General features: G+C 41.1%; 1 protein-coding gene across 2 annotated transcripts in view; it reads left to right on the top strand.

Moving 5' to 3' along the window:
- The first annotated feature begins 2461 nt into the window (after nucleotides 1-2461).
- LOC138805131 (cell growth regulator with RING finger domain protein 1) overlaps nucleotides 2462-18943 on the top strand; it is a 22504-nt gene continuing 6022 nt past the window's right edge. Inside the window, exons 1-2 of one of the 2 annotated variants that reach the window (XM_069989731.1) lie at nucleotides 2462-2736; nucleotides 11899-12038. In XM_069989731.1, the coding sequence (XP_069845832.1) occupies nucleotides 2633-2736; nucleotides 11899-12038 (244 nt within the window). In that variant the 5' untranslated portion in view covers nucleotides 2462-2632. Of the gene's footprint in view, nucleotides 2737-3222; nucleotides 3603-11898; nucleotides 12039-18943 lie in introns of those variants that run through there. The other variant, XM_069989732.1, reaches the window with a different exon arrangement.

The following is an 18943-nucleotide window of genomic DNA, read 5'->3' as shown; positions in this document are numbered from 1 at the left end:
GGACACAGGACATGATCATGGAGACACACTGGTAAGCAGGCCAGCAGGTAGGTTGGTCCGGGCCTAAATAGGTCGGTGCAGAAGGCAGATCCTCAGGAAATTCCCAGTCCCAGGCACTAGACTGACAGATTCAGTAACCTATCAGCCAAGTGCCTGCTCCTGCCTCCAGAGGTCCGAGCAAAACCATTACCTGGAAGGCAGGTGGGGGAGGGGGACGGGGTGTCCCCCAGCATGAAGACAAGATGTCAGACCCTACCATCCACCATGTGGCCAATATGGCGCTGGCCAGACCTGACCTCCTTACTTCACTAAGACCACAGGAGACTTTTCCTAGAGAGACCTGGGAATTCAGTTGGTCAAGCTGTTGGGTTCTGCCAAAGTAATATAAGATTTTTCACAATTTTTCTTCTCTATAGCAGCATACACATATTGCATTCAGTGTTACCATGCATTGATTGCCTCAAAGTTTGGAATTCAAAGTTATAACACTTATTTAAATTCCTACCAATTGGCATTTCCAAAATTGAGATAACTTTTTCTCTCCTTAGAAATAATGTGGGATATAGAAAGGTCATGTGAAGAAAGAGTTGGCAGCATTAAGAAGAAATAAATAAAGGAACAATGAGGTTTTGACTTCTAAAATAGGATGTTGAATTCTAAGAAGCACCATCATTTTGAAGCTCTGTTAACATTTCAAAATCTGGACATTGATAATGTTGAAAAGGAAGAAGACTCCCTGAATTTGATTCTATATTACCTGGGTCATGACCTGACATTCAGCAATAGTGGTAGCCCAACTTGGTATTCTGAGATTCTAAGATAACCCTGCTAACTCCCAATACCTTGTCTGAGTCGTATGGACTGAGATTCTAGTCAGCTCAGGACTCGTATCTCCAATTAACCAGCAGAAAGTGGGAAGTGGATCCTGTGGTTCAAGTGGTAGAAAACCACCCTTGAGCAGAAGAAACTAAGGGGCAATGTCCTGGCCTTGAATTCAAGCCCCTATAGCTGCACCAAGCAAACAAAAGCCCAAGTCCTGAGTAATTTATTCTAAGGATATTCATTGCAATGTTCTTTATAATAATAAAATAATCCCCAACAATTGAAAGCAGGCTAAATAAACTACGTTTCACAAATTAGAGATATAACAATTACAATTATGTTGTAGAAACAAGTTCCTTCCTCAACACTACTCCAGAGAAAACGTGATTATTTGCCAGAAAATGCAAGAGACCCTAGAGAAAAACGTATTTTCCTAAGCATGAATTTTACTGGGGACTTGAGAGTGTGGAGACTTATTATTCATCTTAATGCCAGTTCTCCCTTCTCCCTCTGTAAGAAAATCCTGATTTGTCATGGAGTTTGTTCCTGCTCAGAGTCAGGCTCCATTTCTCTGTAAGTAGGTGTGGCTTTAGGACTAAAGGAAAAATTTTATGAGACACTTCTGGGGAGGCTGCTTTGAGCGAAAGACTCCATAATTTCCTGTACTTCAAAGCTTCTGCCTCTGTTTTAATTTTTTCGCTGGTGCTTGGCTTGCTTGCTTGTGGCTGGTGCTCTACAATTTGAGCCACGCCCCAACTCTTTTATTACTTATTTAAAAAAATTATTATGTAAAAATGAATATACTGGGGTTGGGGAGGTGGCTCAGTAGTAGAGCGCTTGCCTTGCATGCATGAAGCTCTGGGTTCCATTCCTCAGCACCACACAAGCAGAAAAAAGCCGGAAGTGGTGCTGTGGCTCAAATGGTAGAGTGCTAGCTTGAGCTGAAGAGCTGAGGGACAAGCGCCCAGGCTGAGTTCAGGCCCCACAACCGGACCCCCCCCCCCAAAAAAAAAAAAAAAAAGAAAGAAAGAAAAGAAAGAAAAAGCCAGAAGTGGCACTTTGGCTCAGGTGGTAGAGTGCTAGCCTTGAGAAAAAAAAAAAAAAAGCAGCTTAGGGACAGCACCTAGGCCCTGAGTTCAAGCCCCAGCACCAACGAGAGAGGGGGGGAGGGGGGAGAGACAGAGATGAATATACTTTAAACGTAAAACTTTTAGCTAATTCTCAATTGTGGAGTACTTTGTAGAACCCTAGACGGTAGACCTCCTTCCCTTTCCTAGAGTCTAATAATAGGAGGTTGCAGGAATTAGAACTGCTGCACGTGGATCTCGTATAAACTCTCTTTGGGGAACCATTTGCCTAAATGTGCCTAAATTGTACCAGAGGTACCCACCCCCCCCTGCCCCCCCCCCCCAATTTCTATTTAAGAATGCCTGCAAAACAACGGTGACCTTTGGACCAGACTGGCGGAGAGGAGCCTGGTAAACCACCAATCCGGAGTGCCCGGGGGCGGTTCGAGGTCTTACCCTCCCCCTGAGCAGCCAATAGCTCGGGATGGGGGCGTGGCGAACCCTGCGGGCGACGTCATGATTGGCAAGCCGGCTCCCCAAGCCGGAGAGCCTGTCCCGGCTTCCAGTTCACCGGTGCCTCGGCGAGTGAAGAGCTGCGAAGTTTGTCTGCTCCCGGGCGCCGTAGCGGCTTTTACCGAGGCCGGGCAGGCCGGGCAGGCCGGGCGGGCCGAGCTCGGTTGGGCTGGGCTGAGCCCAGCGGCTTGGAGCCCGGCTCAGCCCGTGAGACCCCCTCCCACCTCCCGATGGCTGCGGTGTTTCTTGTCACACTTTATGAATACTCGCCGCTTTTCTATATCGCGGTGGTCTTCACTTGCTTCATCGTGACCACCGGCCTGGTACTAGGATGGTAAGTGTCCCAGGGCCGAACGGACAGACAGACAGACAGCTGGGGACCGGGGTCGGGGTCGAGGAGACCCGGTGGGCGCCGCGCCTGCGTCACCGTCCCGCCCCGAGCGCGGGTGGGCCGGGTCGTGGGGGCTCGTGGGGGCCGGTGGGGTTCGTGCCCCGCCGGGAGTGTGGGTGCGGAGCATCCACGCAGCGCTGGGATACAGAACTTGTCCAGGAGGTTTGTGTCCCTGAGTGGGGCCTGCTGTGCGCCCAGGGCGAGTCGGTCACCCAGCCTGGGGTGCACAGCACACGGTTGATCGCCGTGTGGTCCGCTCTGCGGAACTTAGAACCGGATTCTGTTACCGTTTGCGAACTTAAAGCTTTCCACATCGATCCCGCGCCGTTTGCAGTCCAGAAGCGATCGAGAGATCTTAGAAGTACGCTGCCCCGCGGGATGGAGACAGTTTCCCGGTGGGAGACCGGAATGGACTGTTAACTCCTGAGGCAGTTCTTCCAAGCCCCGAGATTCTCGTTTTCTTTCATGAAGTGCCATTGGATCATGTTTAAGGAGCCCTGCGAACAGGGGCTAGCTGGAACCTACTTTCGTAGACGACAGCTTGTCTGGGTTTACAGTCTTCAGAGACTTTTTGACATAAGGGTGTTTTGGACTGGGTGGAACAGTGGTCCTGAGCGATTACGGCCGTGGCTTGGAGAAATGGGAAACGACTTCACTGAAGAGAGAGACATGAGCTGAGCTTTGGAGAATGAATATTTTGGAAGATAGTCGAATGTTTACTGTATGGAAGAGAAGCTTTTCTGAGACCACAGCATAATGAGAAGAACAACAACAACAACAAAGACATGTTTGTGACTGAAGCAGACTTTGTAAGGAGTTCAAAATACCCCTCGATCACTTACATGCTTGTCACTTTGAAGAAAGGACACAGACCTCTCAGTTTCTGAAAATCTGGGTCATTTTTAGGCACTAGCAAAAGCATTGTTTCTACACTGGTCTTCACCCTACCAGTGGTAGAGCAAAATATTCCTTATATGTGGATGGGTAAAGATGAAGCCCAAGCTCAATTTGTTGTTTTTGTTCCTCCTCCTCCTCCTCCTCCTTCTCCTTCCTTTTTTGGAGTTGAGGTTTTGCTGTGTAGCCCAATCTGGCTTTGGATCTGGGATCCTCCTGTATCAGCTCCATCAGTGCTGAGATTATAGTTATACAGTATCATGCCCATAATTCATAATGCGCATAATGTATTGTTCTTGACCTGTCATATTTTAATTATTATTATTCATCTCATAAACGTTTTTAATTGGAATTAGGAAGATGTCACCCAAGTGACAAATCAGTCTTAAAGATTATACAATGACTATAATGCTGATGTCATTCTCTTAAACATAATTTTCTTCCATAAGGAAAATAAATACCTGCCTGATAACTACATCACATGCTTAAATCACCTCCTGTAGATATAACTTATAGAGGTGGAGGTCCAGGTAATTTTCTAACTTCTGGAAGTCTGGGTTAAGCACCACTGAGGCTACAAGATCATGTGAAATGCCAGTCACTTCCATCTTGATTTGGATTCAGCTAGTCATTGTGAGCCCAACCCAACCATTCTTTCATCTGGCTTAGCTTTACCCCTGTAGATAAACTGTGTTAATTGCAAACCTAAGCTAGGGCCACATTTTATGTATGTGTGTTTGTGCCAGCACTGACACTTGAACTCAAGGTCTTATATTTTTGCTTGGCCTTTCACTGATGTCTGGCGCCCTACCACTGGAACCATTTCCAACTTTTTACTGGTTAATTGGAGATAAGTGTCTCCTAGTTTTATCTGTCTGGCTCTAAACCATGATCCTTAGATCTCAGCCTGCTGATATGAGGCAGCAGCACCCAGCTAGGTCAAAAATTTATTGACTACTATGACCAAAGCCTGGACATTATTTTGATCTTATGAAAACATTTTTCTAATAATCCAGTATCTTTATAACCTCCAAGCCAGGAGCTTAACCTACCATACTTTTCACCTTTATCATTTTTTACCCTTTCCCACTATCATCCCTCTTGATTATCAGTTTTCTTTGTCATGGTTCTTACTCTAGTACCACTGAGTTTCTTTTCCTTTGCTTCTTTGCTCTGTGTCAACCTGCATTGACGCAATTATTGAATCCCAATAACAGTCAAAAAACCGAGATGGAGGTACAATATTTCCATTTAACTATTTAGTGGTTTCTATGAGCTTTAATACAAAAGCTCCTGCCATCCACTGTGCAGAAAGGAACCCCAAATGCCATATACATTATTTAACAGTTTCAAATAATCAAGGACCCTAATAGCAGCCTCCTGTCTCCTCTGGAGTACAATTTATTAAGCTGTTGTCTGTCAGCTTCCTACCACCCTTATATATTCTGTGAATCTGGACAGATTTCTCCTTTGCTACCTGGCTACCTATCAGATTTCTAAGAGGGGAGACAGACTGGAAGTCTGGAAGAGAATTGCTGCTTGTGGGGGCAGGGGGTGGGGTGGGGGGGTGAAGGAGGTGGGAGGGTGGGGTGCTGGTAGCTCACACCTATAATCCTAGCTACTCAGGAGGCAGAGATCTGAGGATCATGGTTCAAAGCCAGCCCTGGCAGGAGAATCTGTGAGGTTCTCATCTCCACTTAACCACCAGAAAACTGGAAGTGATGCTGTGGCTCAAAGTGGTAGAGTGCTAACCTTGAGCAAAAGAGCTCAGTGACAGTGCCAAGGCCCTGAGTTTAAGCCCCACAACCAGGAAAAAAATAAAGATTAGCTGCTTTTAGCTTGGTTCCTTTTCTCTTTCTTCCCCAGTAATAGTGGACCCATTGTGGCAGGTCTCAGTTGTTTCTGTTTATTATTTTCTACTCTCCTAGAATACTCCCTTAAAGACACAGTATGCCTTCCTCAGGTCTGAGATCTAGCTCATGGAGTCACTCACCAAATTTCTAAATTGTAGTCATTCTCTTTTCATCTTTAATATTTTTTTTTTTTTTTTTTTTTTTTTTTTTTGTCGGTCGTGGGGCTTGAACTCTGGGCCTGGGCGCTGTCCCTCAGCTCTTCAGCTCAAGGCGAGCGCTCTACCACTTGAGCTACAGCGCCGCTTCCGGTTTTCTGGTGGTTTATTGGAGATAGGAGTCTCACGGTCTCTCCTGCCTGGGCTGGCTTTGAACCGCGATCCTCAGATCTCAGCCTCCTGAGTAGCTAGGATTACAGGCGTGAGCCACCAGCGCCCGGCTCATCTTTAATATTAACAGTATTTTAATATTAACATTTTAAAACATTAATTTCCCTTTGTGAATACACACTGTGGTTTTGGTTTCCTGGCTTGACTGTGACTGATAAAGGGTTCATTAAAAATAGAATCCTAGGGAGAAAAATATCCACAAAAATAGGACTTGGGGGTTGGATTTTTTTTTTTTTTTGACTACTTGCTAATGAAAAATAAGATGCTAGTAATTGATGCCATTTAGCGACATCATAATTTAATTAAATTCTACCTTTAGTTGATTTGATACAATGATTTCTGATGCAGTTGCCATAGGGGACCTAGTAGTTAAAGCACTTAACTGTTAAGCAGTAATGATGACTATAGGTACCAAGGAAGAGGTAAGATAGACATTTCTGAGTTCATTGGAGCATTCATAGAAATAAAACAATGAACACAACTCTCTAAACTTTCAAATCAGATCTTAGAGAATCAGTTTTCTGTAGTTCTTTTTTTTGTTTGTTTGTTTGGTGCTGATGGAGCTTGAACTCATGCCTGGGCAATGTTCCTCAACATTTTTGCTCAAGGGGTAGCTCTCTTCTATCTAAGTCACAGCTCCACGTCTGACTTTTGGTGGTTTATTGGAGATATGAATCTCAAGGACCTCCCAGCTTGGTCTGGTTTAGAGCCATGACCCTCAGATCTCAACCTCCAAAGTAGCTAGGATGATAGTCATGAGCCACCAGTGCCTAGCAGTTTCTGTAGTTCTTTATTTTGCGTAGTAACAGAGTCAGTCTGAACTCAGTGGTGATTGTACTGGAAATAAAATTCCCAGCCTGAATTTTCAGTGTGGCAGGACACTAAATTGTAAAGGAATGGAATCCTGAGATTTGTAATGGAGACATCTAGATAAACATAGAGCTGAGAATCCTGAAACCCCAGGCATTCTGAGTTTATTGATGGAGGCAGCTAGCCTTCCAGGTGTAAGAAGAGAAGGCTTTCCTGTTATAATCTTCCTTCAGGCAGTCACTGTCCAAACGGATTTGCCCTGAGATCTCTGCATTTTCCACAGTACTGAGTAAAAAATGTGACCTTATTGGAAATAATCATTCCTTTAAAGAATTGCAAATTTGGTAATTTGTGTCTGTGGAAACCTGAGGAACAAATTTTAAGTATGTTAGCCACTGGGGTAGAATGTAAAACTAGATGAGATCAGAGTTTCAGTAGTACTTGGTTGACTAAAACTTAGTTCTGGGGTGGCATTTTTGTGCTTCTGATTCGTGTGTGTGTGTGTGTGTGTGTGTGTGTGTGTGTGTGTGTGTGTGTGTGTGTGTGTGTGTGTGTGTGTGTGTGTGTGTGTGTGTGTGTGTGTGTGTGTGTGTGTGTGTGTGTGTGTGTGTGTGTGTGTGTGTGTGTCCTGGGGCTTGAACTCAGGGCCTTGATGCTATCATGAGTTGGTTTTTTTTGTACTTCCTGCTTTTTGGTGGTTAACTGGAAAAGAGTCTCACATACTTTCTTCCCCCACCCCCCTTTTTTTTTTTTTGTCAGTTATGGGGCTTGACCTCTGGGCTTGGGCACTGTCCTTGCGCTCTTCAGTGCCAGGTGAACACTCTACCACTTGAGCCACAGCGCCACTTCCAGTTTTCTAGTGGTTTATTGAAGATACGAGTCTCACGGACTTTCCTGCCCCGGCTGGCTTTGAACCAGGATCCTCAGATCTCAGCCTCCTGAGTAGCTAGGATTACAGGTGTGAGCCACTGGCGCCCGGCAGTAATAATTGTGGATTATCTTTTTTGTTGTTGTTGTTGGTTATGGGGCTTGAACTCTGGGCTTGGGCGCTGTCCCTCAGCTCTTCAGCTCAAGGCTCTATCACTTGCGCTACAGCGCCACTTAAGAGTATTATACTTTCTTGTCCACACTGATCCTCAGATCTCAGCTTCCTAAGTGGCTATGCTTATAGGAGTCAGCCATCAACACCTGATTTTTTCTTATTTTCTTTTTTTTTTTAATTTTATTTTTCATTTTATTTTATTTTATTTTATTTTATTTTTGGGTCCGGTCATGGGGCCTGAACTCTGGGCCTGGGAGCTGTCTCAGCTCTTCAGCTCAAGGCTAGCGCTCTACCACTTGAACCACAGCACCACTTCTGGCTTTTTTTCTTTTTGCTTATGTGGTGCTAAGGAATTGAACCCAGGGCCTCTGGCATGCAAGGCAAGCGCTCTACCACTGAGCCACCTTCCCAGCCCTGTTTGTTTGTTTTTTTTTTTTTTTTGGTATATATTAGGGCTTTAAATTTGCCTTATAACTAACAAGTGTGATATCCTGAATTCAAACACCAGTACTGCCAAAACCAGTTCTTAAAAGTACTGCCAATTTTTGTTTTAGAAGTACTGCAGTGTATAATGTGCTATTAATCTCATTCAGTATATTTTTCATTTCAGACATCGTATTTTATGTCTCTAACAATTGATTTGGACTTTAAAATATCTTCCATATTGCTAGCCTTTATCTTTTGAACATACGAAATAGAATTATAGCAACTATTTAGATATATTTCTTTACCAATTCTAATATCTTGGTCATTTCTGTTATACATTCCTATTTCTATACACATTTTCTATTTCTCCTTTGTAATATTTTTCTGCATCTTTGAATGCCAGTTAGTTTTTTACAAAAACATTGTAAGCATTGCAAAACATTGTGAATTTTACCCTAAAGTGTACTAAATATTTTTGTCTTCCTATAAATATTCTTGAGCTTTGTTTCGGGTCACAGTTACCTGGAAAAGTTTGATCTCTTAACTTAGAGACTTGCTCTCAGCTTTGTTAGCAGAACTGGAGCAGTCATATCTAATTGCAGTAAAATTAAATTCATCATCTTGAATTAATTTCTATCACATTTGTTAATATTTGTTAATAATAATTTTTCTCAACATTAGATTTATTGGTGTATTTGAAATTTTGATTTACAACCTAAATTTTAGTGGAAAGTATTTTTGTTTTGTTCTTATCCTCATTGTTTAGCCATTTTATAATTATCAAAGCCCAGATGTTTAGAATCTCCAATTCCAGAGCCAGGTCTTATAATGAGAGTTCTATTCCAGATTGATATTAGCTTAACCCAGCTTCTGCTCTGATAGCCATGATTCCTGTCTTAAGAGGACAATTTCTTTCTTTCTTTCTTTCTTTTTTTTTTTTTTTTTTTTTTTGGTCAGTCGTGGGGCTTGAACTCTGGGCTTGGGCGCTGTCCCTCAGCTCTGCAGCTCAATGCGAGCGCTCTACTACTTGAGCCACAGTGCCACTTCCAGTTTTCTAGTGGTTTATTGGAGATAGGAGTCTCACAGTCTTTCCTGCCCGGGCTGGCTTTGAACTATGATCCTCAGATCTCAGCCTCCTGAGTAGCTAGGATTACAGGTGTGACCCACGGGCACCTGGCTGAGAGGACAATTTCTAATGGCCTCCTTAGGATATGAATGCTTAGTTACCACTGCCTGCTAAATTCAACCAAACTGTGGTGACAAACCTTCCTTATTATGATTTTTCCATGTTGAGATCCATAAGGATACTTGTCTTTAAACCCAGCTAGGTCTCATTTTTTTCTAGCATTTATTAAAACATTTTTCAAACATTCATAATACTAGAAAGAATACACATTTACCATATCTTAGATTCCATCATCAACATTTTCCCCCAACTTCCTATCTGCTTGCTTATCAATCTTCTGTCCAATATCAGTCTATCTTATTTTGGGAAGCACTTCAAAAGAATTTGCACCCTTTACGTAAAAGTGCGAGAGTATTGGCATCAACACCTAAAGTTACATTTGCTTATGTTTTTAGTTCTTTTCTTAAATTTGGGATAATGTATACATAGAATGAAATTTCTAGATCAGAAGCATTCCATCTGTCCATCTGTTTAGTTCAGATTTCCATCATCATATTCCCTACTCCCACAGTCTAGTGTTCTCTTTTGTATTTCTACCATAGATTAGCATACCTACTTTAGAATTTCATATGAGGGAACCCTGCACAATGTACTCTTTTCTCTAGGGATTCTTTTGCATATCATGATGTATTTGAGATTTATTCATGTAGTTATAGCCATGAGTTATCTCTTTATCACTGCTGAGTACTCATTCTTTTATTTAAATATACCGGATTGTTTACTCATTTCTGCAGGTTCTTTCTTTGACTTTTATCTACCACTGCTGTGTTTGCAGGGAAAAGCACATCAAAATGAATCCAACTGAAGTATCCCAGTGTCACTGGTGTGGATTCTTTCTAGGTTATTTTACCTACTTTATTTTTCTTCTTTTAAAAATTTATGTATTTTCTTCTTGGAGTTATTTTATTTCACTTGAGTTAGCTTAGCTGTTTTTTAAATTTTGCTAGAAATTGCATTTTGTATCCTTTGTTTTCCTTCTGTTTGTTCTATGTGCATTGTCTTAGGAAATTTAAATATGAAGATGTAGGCTGGAGGTGTAGATCTAGTGGTAAAGTTCCAAGGCCCCAAGGTCAAGCTCTGGTATCAGAAAAATAAAATAAAATACAAATATAAATAAAATAAAAGTAGAAAATATGTAAATGAAGGTCTGTATTTGGAATTTTCTTTTTATATTTATTTAGAGGAGGAGGTAGTAGTAAAGTTTGAACTCAGGGCTTTGTACTTTACTAGGCAGGCACTCTACTAGTTGAGTCATGCTTGTAGAACTTTTTATTTTTTTCTATACAAATTATGTTTTTAAAATTCCCTTAGTGAAGGGAAGGGTGAAGAAATGGAGGAAGAAGGTTGAACAAATGTAGTCATGCTATTCTGTATACACTATGTGGGAAATAAACTATGTAACTTGTAGGTAAGAACAGGAAGGGGAAACTAGAGAAAGCAAAGGAAAGGGTGACATTGTCCAAAAGGAATTGTTACAAAAATGATAACCTCTCTGTACAACTCCTTAATAATAACAATAAAATTACATTTAAAGCTGGGTGCTGATGGCTTATGCCTGTAATCCTAGGTACTCAGGAGGCTGAGATCTAAGGATTGTAGTTCGAAGCCAGCCGAGGCAGGAAAAGTCCATCAGACTTTTATATCCAACTAACCACAAAATGCTGGAAGTAGAGCTTTGTCTCAAGTGGTAGAGCACTAGCCTTGAGCAAGAGCCCAGGGACCGTGCCTAGATCCTGAGTTCAAACCCCACAACTAACCTCTCTTCCCCACGCAATTCAAGCCTTAGTATTAGTACACAAAAAACATGATGTTGCCAGGCGCTGGTGGCTCACACCTGTAATCCTAGCTACTCAGGAGCCTGAGATCTGAGGATCGCGGTTCAAAGCCAGCCCGGGCAGGAGAGACCATGAGACTCCTATCTCCAATAAACCACCAGAAAACCGGAAGTGGCGCTGTAGCTCAAGTGGTAGAGCGCTCGCCTTGAGCTGCAGAGCTGAGGGACAGCGCCCAGGCCCAGAGTTCAAGCCCCACGGCCGACAAAAAACAACAACAACAACAAAAAAACATGATGTTAAAAGGAAAATCCCGACTTATAAATTGTACCAAATAGTTTGAATATTGCACATATATACATATACATACATGAATATGTACATATATATATATTTGGATTGCATCTTTTTTAGAATGTTATTGAATGATGTTTCTGCTGTTATGTTTATCACTGTGCTCCTTTATTGTTGTCAGAATATTAAGAATAAAACTCTTTGTGAATTTTCAAAAGTATGTTGATTCACCACATGAACAACTTTGCAGTTTTCTGGGACACTCCCTTAATTCTACATTAATTCTAAAAACTAATCTGAGTTACTAAGTTAGTCTCTTTCTGTGTTTACATTTAAAGAAATAAGTAATGAAGTGTAACATACTTTTATGTAACAAAATTTGTTAAAATTATATTTTATCTCTCTCCCTCTCTTTTTTTTTTTTTTTTTTAACTTTCTTCAGGTTTGGTTGGGATGTTCCAGTAATTCTGAGGAATTCAGAAGAGACTCAGTTCAGCACAAGAGTTTTCAAAAAGCAAATGAGACAAGTGAAGAACCCTTTTGGCTTAGAGATCACTAACCCATCCACAGCTTCAATTACAAGTTGGTGACTATTTCCCAAATATTCCATTGTACACCTGCATCTTAGCCCTTCTCTTTTTTGCTTGCTTTCTCTTCACTCAGTTTTTAACCAAACATTTGTTTAATACCTATTTTGTTCAGAGACCAGACTGAATATTGAAGATACAAATGAAGAATTTATAAATTGTGTTTCTGAGTAGTTTACCGAGTAGTAAACAGAAGCAGTCAAATATGACATAAGAAAATACACTGACCTATAATATGTGATAGCTCAAATGCTAGTATGTAAAACGATTCTCCCTTTAATTTTTCCACTTCTGCAGAGTTTACACTTTCACATTTTCTTATTTTTTTCTAAATTCTAGTACACACACAAAACTGTATATTTTCTTCTCAATTTATGTAATAGTCAACTTTATGAAACATTGTAGAGAACTATTATAGATTCTTGGATTTTTTTTGTTTGTTTAATTAGCTCTTTTCTCTCTCCCTTTTTTTTTTTTAAATTTTATATTATTTTATTTGAGAACATACTGTACAGAGGGGTTACAACTGCCACTTGAGCCACATCTACAGTCCCATTAACTTCGTATTCATTTCAGAGCTACATTAACATCATTTGTCAGAGCTCTTGTACACTGCCCCCTTTCTATCAAGTATACAAAGTCTATAATCAAGTATTTTATGTAGCTCTGAATCTTGGGATTCTTTCCTGGAGGTCTAATTTGTTTAACAAAGGAAATAATGGTGTGAGTTTTATATGTCTGTAAGCTGAATTTTTTCTTTCTTTTAAAAAAAAATCAGTATTGGGGCTTGAACTACTTCCATTTTTGGTCTTTTGACCTTTTAGTCTTTTGGTCTTTTATTGGAGATAAGAGTCTCAGCAGCTGGGTGCTGGTGGCTCACACCTGTAATCCTTGCTACTAAGGAAGCTGAGATCTAAGAATCACGGTTCAAAGCCAGCCCAGGCAGGAAAATCCATGAGATTCTTATCTCCAATAAATCACCAGAAAACCGGTAGTGGTACTGTGGCTTAAGAGGTAGGGTGCTCACCTTTAGCTGAAGAGCTCAGGGATAGCACCCAGGCACAGAGTTCAAGCCCCATGACCACCCCTTCTCCCCCATCACCTCCCTCCCTGAAAAAAAAAGAGTCTCTCAGCTTTGTCTGCCTTGGCTGTCTTTTGTTTGTTGGTTTGTTTTTGGTTGGGTCATAGAGAAGTTCTGTGTTTAGTTTTTTGAGGAACCTCCAAATTGTCTTCCAGAGTGGTTATACTAGTTTACATTCCCACCAACAGTGCAATAGGGTTCCTTTTTCCCTACTTCCCGCCAGCATTTGTTGTTGTTCTAGTTTTGTTTTGTTTTGTTCTGTTTTTTTTTTTTGTCAGTCATGGGACTTGAACTCTGGGTCTAGGTGCTATCCCTCAGCTCTTCAGCTAAAGGTGAGCGCTGTACCACTTGAGCCATAGCACCACTTCCGTTTTTCTGGTGGTGTATTGGAGATAAGAGTCTCATGGACTTTTCTGCCCAGGATGGCTTTGAGCCAAAATCCTCAGAGCTCAGCTTCTGAGTAGCTAGGATTACAGGCATGAGCCACTGCTACGTGGCTTTTGTTCTAGTTCTTGGTGGTGGCCAGTCTTACAGGGAGAGATGGAATCTCAATGTTGTTTTGGTTCCTGTTTCTTTTATGGCCAGGTATGATGAGCATTTCCTTATATGTTTATTTGCCATTCTTCTGAGAAGTCTCTTTTTAGCTCCCTTGCCTATTTAGTGATTGGTTTATTGGTTTTTAGGAGGTGTTGATTTTTTGAGCTCCATGTATACTTTTGATATTAGGCCTTTATTGGATGTATTTCTGGTAAAGATTGTTTCCCAGTCAGTTGACTGTCTTACTAGTTTAGTAATTATGTCATTTGCTATGCAGAAACTTTTTATTTTGATATATTCTCATTTGTCAATTCTCTCTCTTATCTGCTGTGCTCATGGGACTCTTCAAAAAGTTTCTACCAAAGCATATGAGTTCTGTTTCTTTTATTCCTCCTTGCAGTAGATCTTCTTGCATTGAGATCTTTGATCCACTTTAGCTGACATTGGTACATAGTGACAAATGGGTTCAATTTTAGTTTCTACATATGATGTCTGGTTTCCCAACATCAATTATTGAAGAGGCTATCTTTTTTCTACTGTATATTTTTGGCTCTCTTGTCAAATATTAGATAACTGTTAACTATATGACTTTATTTCTGAGTCTTCTAGTTTGTTCCATTGACCTTTGAGCCTATTTTTGTGCCAGTACCAAGCTATTTTTGTTATTATAGCCCTGTAGTAGAGCTTGAGATCTGGGATCATGATACCACCAGCATAGCTTTTTTTGCCTAAAGTTACTTTGGCTATTTGAGGGCTTTTGTTGTACCATATGAATTTTTTTGATTTTTTTTTTCTATCTTGATGAAGAATATCATTGAGATTTTGATGAGGACTCCATTAAATTTGTAGATCACCTTTGGCAGGATGGCCAATATTTCACAATATTAATTCTACCTATTCCATGAACAAGGGAGGTCCTTCCATTTCCTGATGGTGTCTTCATTTTCTTTCTTCAGATTCTTAAAGTTTTCACTATAGAAGTCTTTTACTTTCTTGGTTAGGTTTATTCCTAAATTTTTTTCTTTTAGGCTATTACAAATTGAATTGTTTTCCTGATTTTCCTCTCTGCCTGCACATTATTGGTATACAGAAAGGCTACTGATTGTTATGGGTTGATTTTGTATCCTGATACTTTGCCAAAGTTATTGATCAGTTTTAGGAGCTTGGGGGTGGAGTCGAGTCCCTCAAGGCCTTTAGCTATAAGATCATGTCATCTACAAATAGGGAGTTTGACTTCTTTCCCTATGTGAATCCCTTTTATATCTTCCTCTTGCCTTATTAATCTGGCTAAGAGTTCCAGAGTTATATTGAAAAGGAGTGAAGAAAGTGGGCATCTTTATCTTGTTTCTGATTTTAAAGGAAATGGTTTTAGTTTTTCATGGTTTAGAATAATTTTGTCTGTTGGTCTGTTATATATAGCCTTGATTATGTTGAGGTATAGTTCTTCTATTCCTAGTTTCTCCAGAGCCTTTAACATGAATGGATGTTAGATTTTGTTGAAGGCTTTTTCTGGATCTTCTGAGATAATCATATAATTCTGTCTTCGGCACTGTTACGGTGGTGTATTACATTTATTGATTTATGTATATTAAACCAGCCTTTCATCTCTGGGTTAAAACCCACTTGATCATAGTGTATAACATTTTTGATTAGATGTTGAATTTTGTTGGCTAGTATTTTATTAAGGAGTTTTACATCTGTGTTCTTTAGAGGGATTGGTCTAAAGTTCCCTTTTTGTGTTGGATCCTTACCTGGCTTTGGATGAATGTAATGCTGGGTTCATAAAATGTGTTTGGTAGTTATCCTTACATTTCTATTTCATGGAAAAGTTTGAGGAGTACTGGTATTAATTCGTCTTTAAAAGTCTTGTAAAGCCAGGTGCTGGTGGCTCACATCTGCAATCCTAGTTACTGAGGAGGATGGTGATTGGAAGTCAGCCCAGGCAGGAAAGTCCATGGGACTCTTATCTCCAATTAACCACTAGAAAACTAGAAGTGGCACTGTGGCTTAAAGTGGTAGAGCACTATTATTGAGCAAAAAAACCCTCAGGGTTTGAGACAGCACCCAAGCCTTGAGTTCAAGTCCCATGACCAGAAAAAAAAAAAAAAAAGGTCTTGGGGCTGGGAAGGTGGCTCAGTGGTAGAGCGCTTGCCTTGCATGCCAGAGGCCCTGGGTTCAATTCCTCAGCACCACATAAGCAAAAAGAAAAAAGCCGGAAGTGGTGCTGTGGCTCAAGTGGTAGAGCGCTAGCCTTGAGCTGAAGAGCTGAGGGACAGCGCCCAGGCCCAGAGTTCAGGCCCCATGACCAGACCCTCCCCCCCCCCAAAAAAAAATGGTCTTGTAGAATTCAATTGTGAATCTTTCAGGACCTGGACTTTTCCTTGCTGGAAGAGTATGTAAGCTGAATGTTTAAGACTTTTTACTTCCATTGTTCTTTTTTAGTGTAAATATACATATACAGCCTTCCTTATGAGATAAGCAGCAAGATATACTTTTCTCTACCTTGCTCTTTAAATTTACCAATATATTCTGACAATAATACATGTTGACATTTTAATATGCCTGAGTTCCTTTTTGATTTATTTACTTTTTCAATGGTGGGGGTTAAATCTAGGAGCTTACCATATGTTTGGCATATGTTTTCCATTGATCTCTATTTACCCTCTCCCCACCCCTATCCCTCCATGCACACACTTTTTTGTGGTACTAGGGTTTGAACACAGGGTCTCACACTACCCACATCTGTAGCCTTGTTTTGGAACTGGCTGTTTTGATAGAGGTCTCATTTTTTTGCCTGGACCCATACTTGGACCCCAATCCTATTTTACACTTTCTGTCATAGCTGGTATGATAAACACTTATCACCACATTCAGCTTCTTCCATTGTGATGGAATCTTGCAAACTTTTTGGCTCTGGCTGAACTGGAATGTCAGTCTCTGATGACAAGCATGTGCTTTTGCTCAGCTATTGGAGGAGGAGGAGGTCTTTTGAAATATTTGCCCAGGCCCCTGTCCTTAAACCAGGATCCTCTTGATCCTCCTGAATAGCTAGGATTATAGGTATGAACCACTGCACTCCTTCCTTCCTTCCTTCCTTCCTTCCTTCCTTCCTTTTTTCCTTTCTCATTCCTTCCTCCCTCCCTCCCTTCCTCTCCTTCCCCCCCTCTCTTTCTTCCTTTTTCTTTTGGTGCTGGTGCCGGGACTTGAACTCAGGGCCTGGATATTATCCCTGAGCTTTTTGCCTCCAGGGTAGTAGCACTCTACCTTTTGAGCCTGGCTCTATTTCTGGCTTTTTGGTGATGAATTAGAGATGAGAGTCCGCCCAGGCTAGAATCCTCAGATATCAGCCTCTTGAATAGGATTACAGGCTTGAGCCGCCAGTGGCCAGTTCTGTCTCTCTAATCCTACTTTTTAAATATGCTTTTTCTATTCTTCTTTTTCCTTTTTTTTTTGGTCAGTCATGGGGCTTGAACTCTGGGCCTGGGCACTGTCACTCAGCTCTTCAGCTCAAGGCTAGTGTTGTACCACTTGGGCCACAGCGCCACTTCCAGTTTTCTGAGTAGTTTATTGGAGATAAGAGTCTCACGGACTTTGCCTGCCTGGGCTGGCTTTGAACCGTGATCCCCAGATCTCAGACTCCTGAGTAGCTAGGATTACAGGCGTGAGCCACTGGCGCCCAGCTTTTTTTTTTCCTATTTTCATGCAATATTTTTTCCTTTGTCTTGTGTGGTTCTGAAGTGATAGAGGAAATGTGTATTTTTTCTATGTGTGTATAAAGTTATGTACCTGGAAAATTTTTCTTCAGCTATTTAATAGCTAATGGATTTTTCATTGTTGAATTAATATCTGATAATTGGAATCATAAAAAAACTTGAATCCAACTCTCCTCTGATTACCTCTGATTACCTGTGCAGAGTTCCTGCTAATTGAATTGTTTGCTTAACTGGTTGGAAATGTCACTGTTTAAGTACTATATATACATTCTCAATCTCAGACTCTATATGTACTACTAAGTAGTGAAAAATACAAACACTTTTTGCTGTCTTATTGTATTTGTGAGCTTCCTCCCAATATTGTTGGTCATATTTAAAAAAATAGGTAATGTATGGTCAGGCACTTGTGTCGTGCATGTAATCCCAGGTACTCAGGAGACTGAAATGTGAGGATCACAGCTGAAAGCCAGACTAGGCAGGAAAGTCCATGAGACTCTTATCTCCAATTAACTACCAAAGAGCCAAAGTGGAGCTGTTGCTCAAATGGTAGAGATCCTTGAGCACCCAGGCCCAGGGTTCAAGCCCAGGACTGGCACACACACACAAAGTATGAATCAGAATTTTTATTAGCAAACAACAGAAAAATCCAATAAAAAATGTTGAGTAGTGAGGCACTGATGGCTTATCCCTATAATACTAGCTACCCTGGAGGCTAAGATCTGAGGATTGAGGTTTGAAGCCAGTCTGGGCAGAAAATTCCATGAGACTCTTACCTCCAATAAATTACTCAGAAAAAGCCAGAAGTGGCACCATGGCTGAAGTGATAGAGTGCTAGCCTTGAGTTCAAGCCCCAGGACCTCTTGCCCTCCCCCCACCCCAAAAAAAAAGTCGAGTAGCATGCAGAATTGCCACTAGGTTTAGAGACTCAAAAGTTGGAAATAAAACTGCCAGGTCAGGAAATGACCAAAAGTGCCCTTCGGTCTTGTCAATATACCAGTGCTCCTGAGCACTACATATTGCAAGCTGCACTGCCAATTACCAGAGAGTATCTCTACCCTTGAGCTTGATAATGCCATAACTGCCACTAGTGCAGAGAAATAAAATTACATAGTAAGTCTTGATGAATGCAAGATAACTAAGCAAAACTAAAATGATTTGTGTGTCCATCTAGTTTCTTTCTTTTTTTTTTTTTTTTTTTTGGGTCTGGTCATGGGGCCTGAACTCTGGGCCTGGGCGCTGTCCCTCAGCTCTTCAGCTCAAGACTAGCACTCTACCACTTGAGCCACAGCGCCACTTCCGGCTTTTTTTTTCTTTTTTGCTTATGTGGTGCTGAGGAATCGAACCCAGGGCCTCTGGCATTCAAGGCAAGCGCTCTACCACTGAGCCACCTTCCCAGCCCGTCCATCTAGTTTCTATATCCACTTATAAATTGTAATATCTTTTCCTCCATCAAAAACAAACAAAAGAGCAAGGGTATTGCTATTGCACTTTCCATGCCTTGGAAATTCACTCTCTGCAGGCAATTCTGCATATTACATGGGACATTATGTCTATGTGACAGACTAGTAA

The sequence above is a fragment of the Dipodomys merriami genome, unplaced genomic scaffold (genome assembly GCF_024711535.1).
Source record: "Dipodomys merriami isolate MVZ:Mamm:240054 unplaced genomic scaffold, mDipMer1.0.p SCAF_388, whole genome shotgun sequence".
NCBI classification, from domain to species: Eukaryota; Metazoa; Chordata; class Mammalia; order Rodentia; family Heteromyidae; genus Dipodomys; species Dipodomys merriami.
The sequence above is the reverse complement of the archived record's forward strand: the minus strand, read 5'-3'. Positions and strand labels throughout refer to the sequence as shown.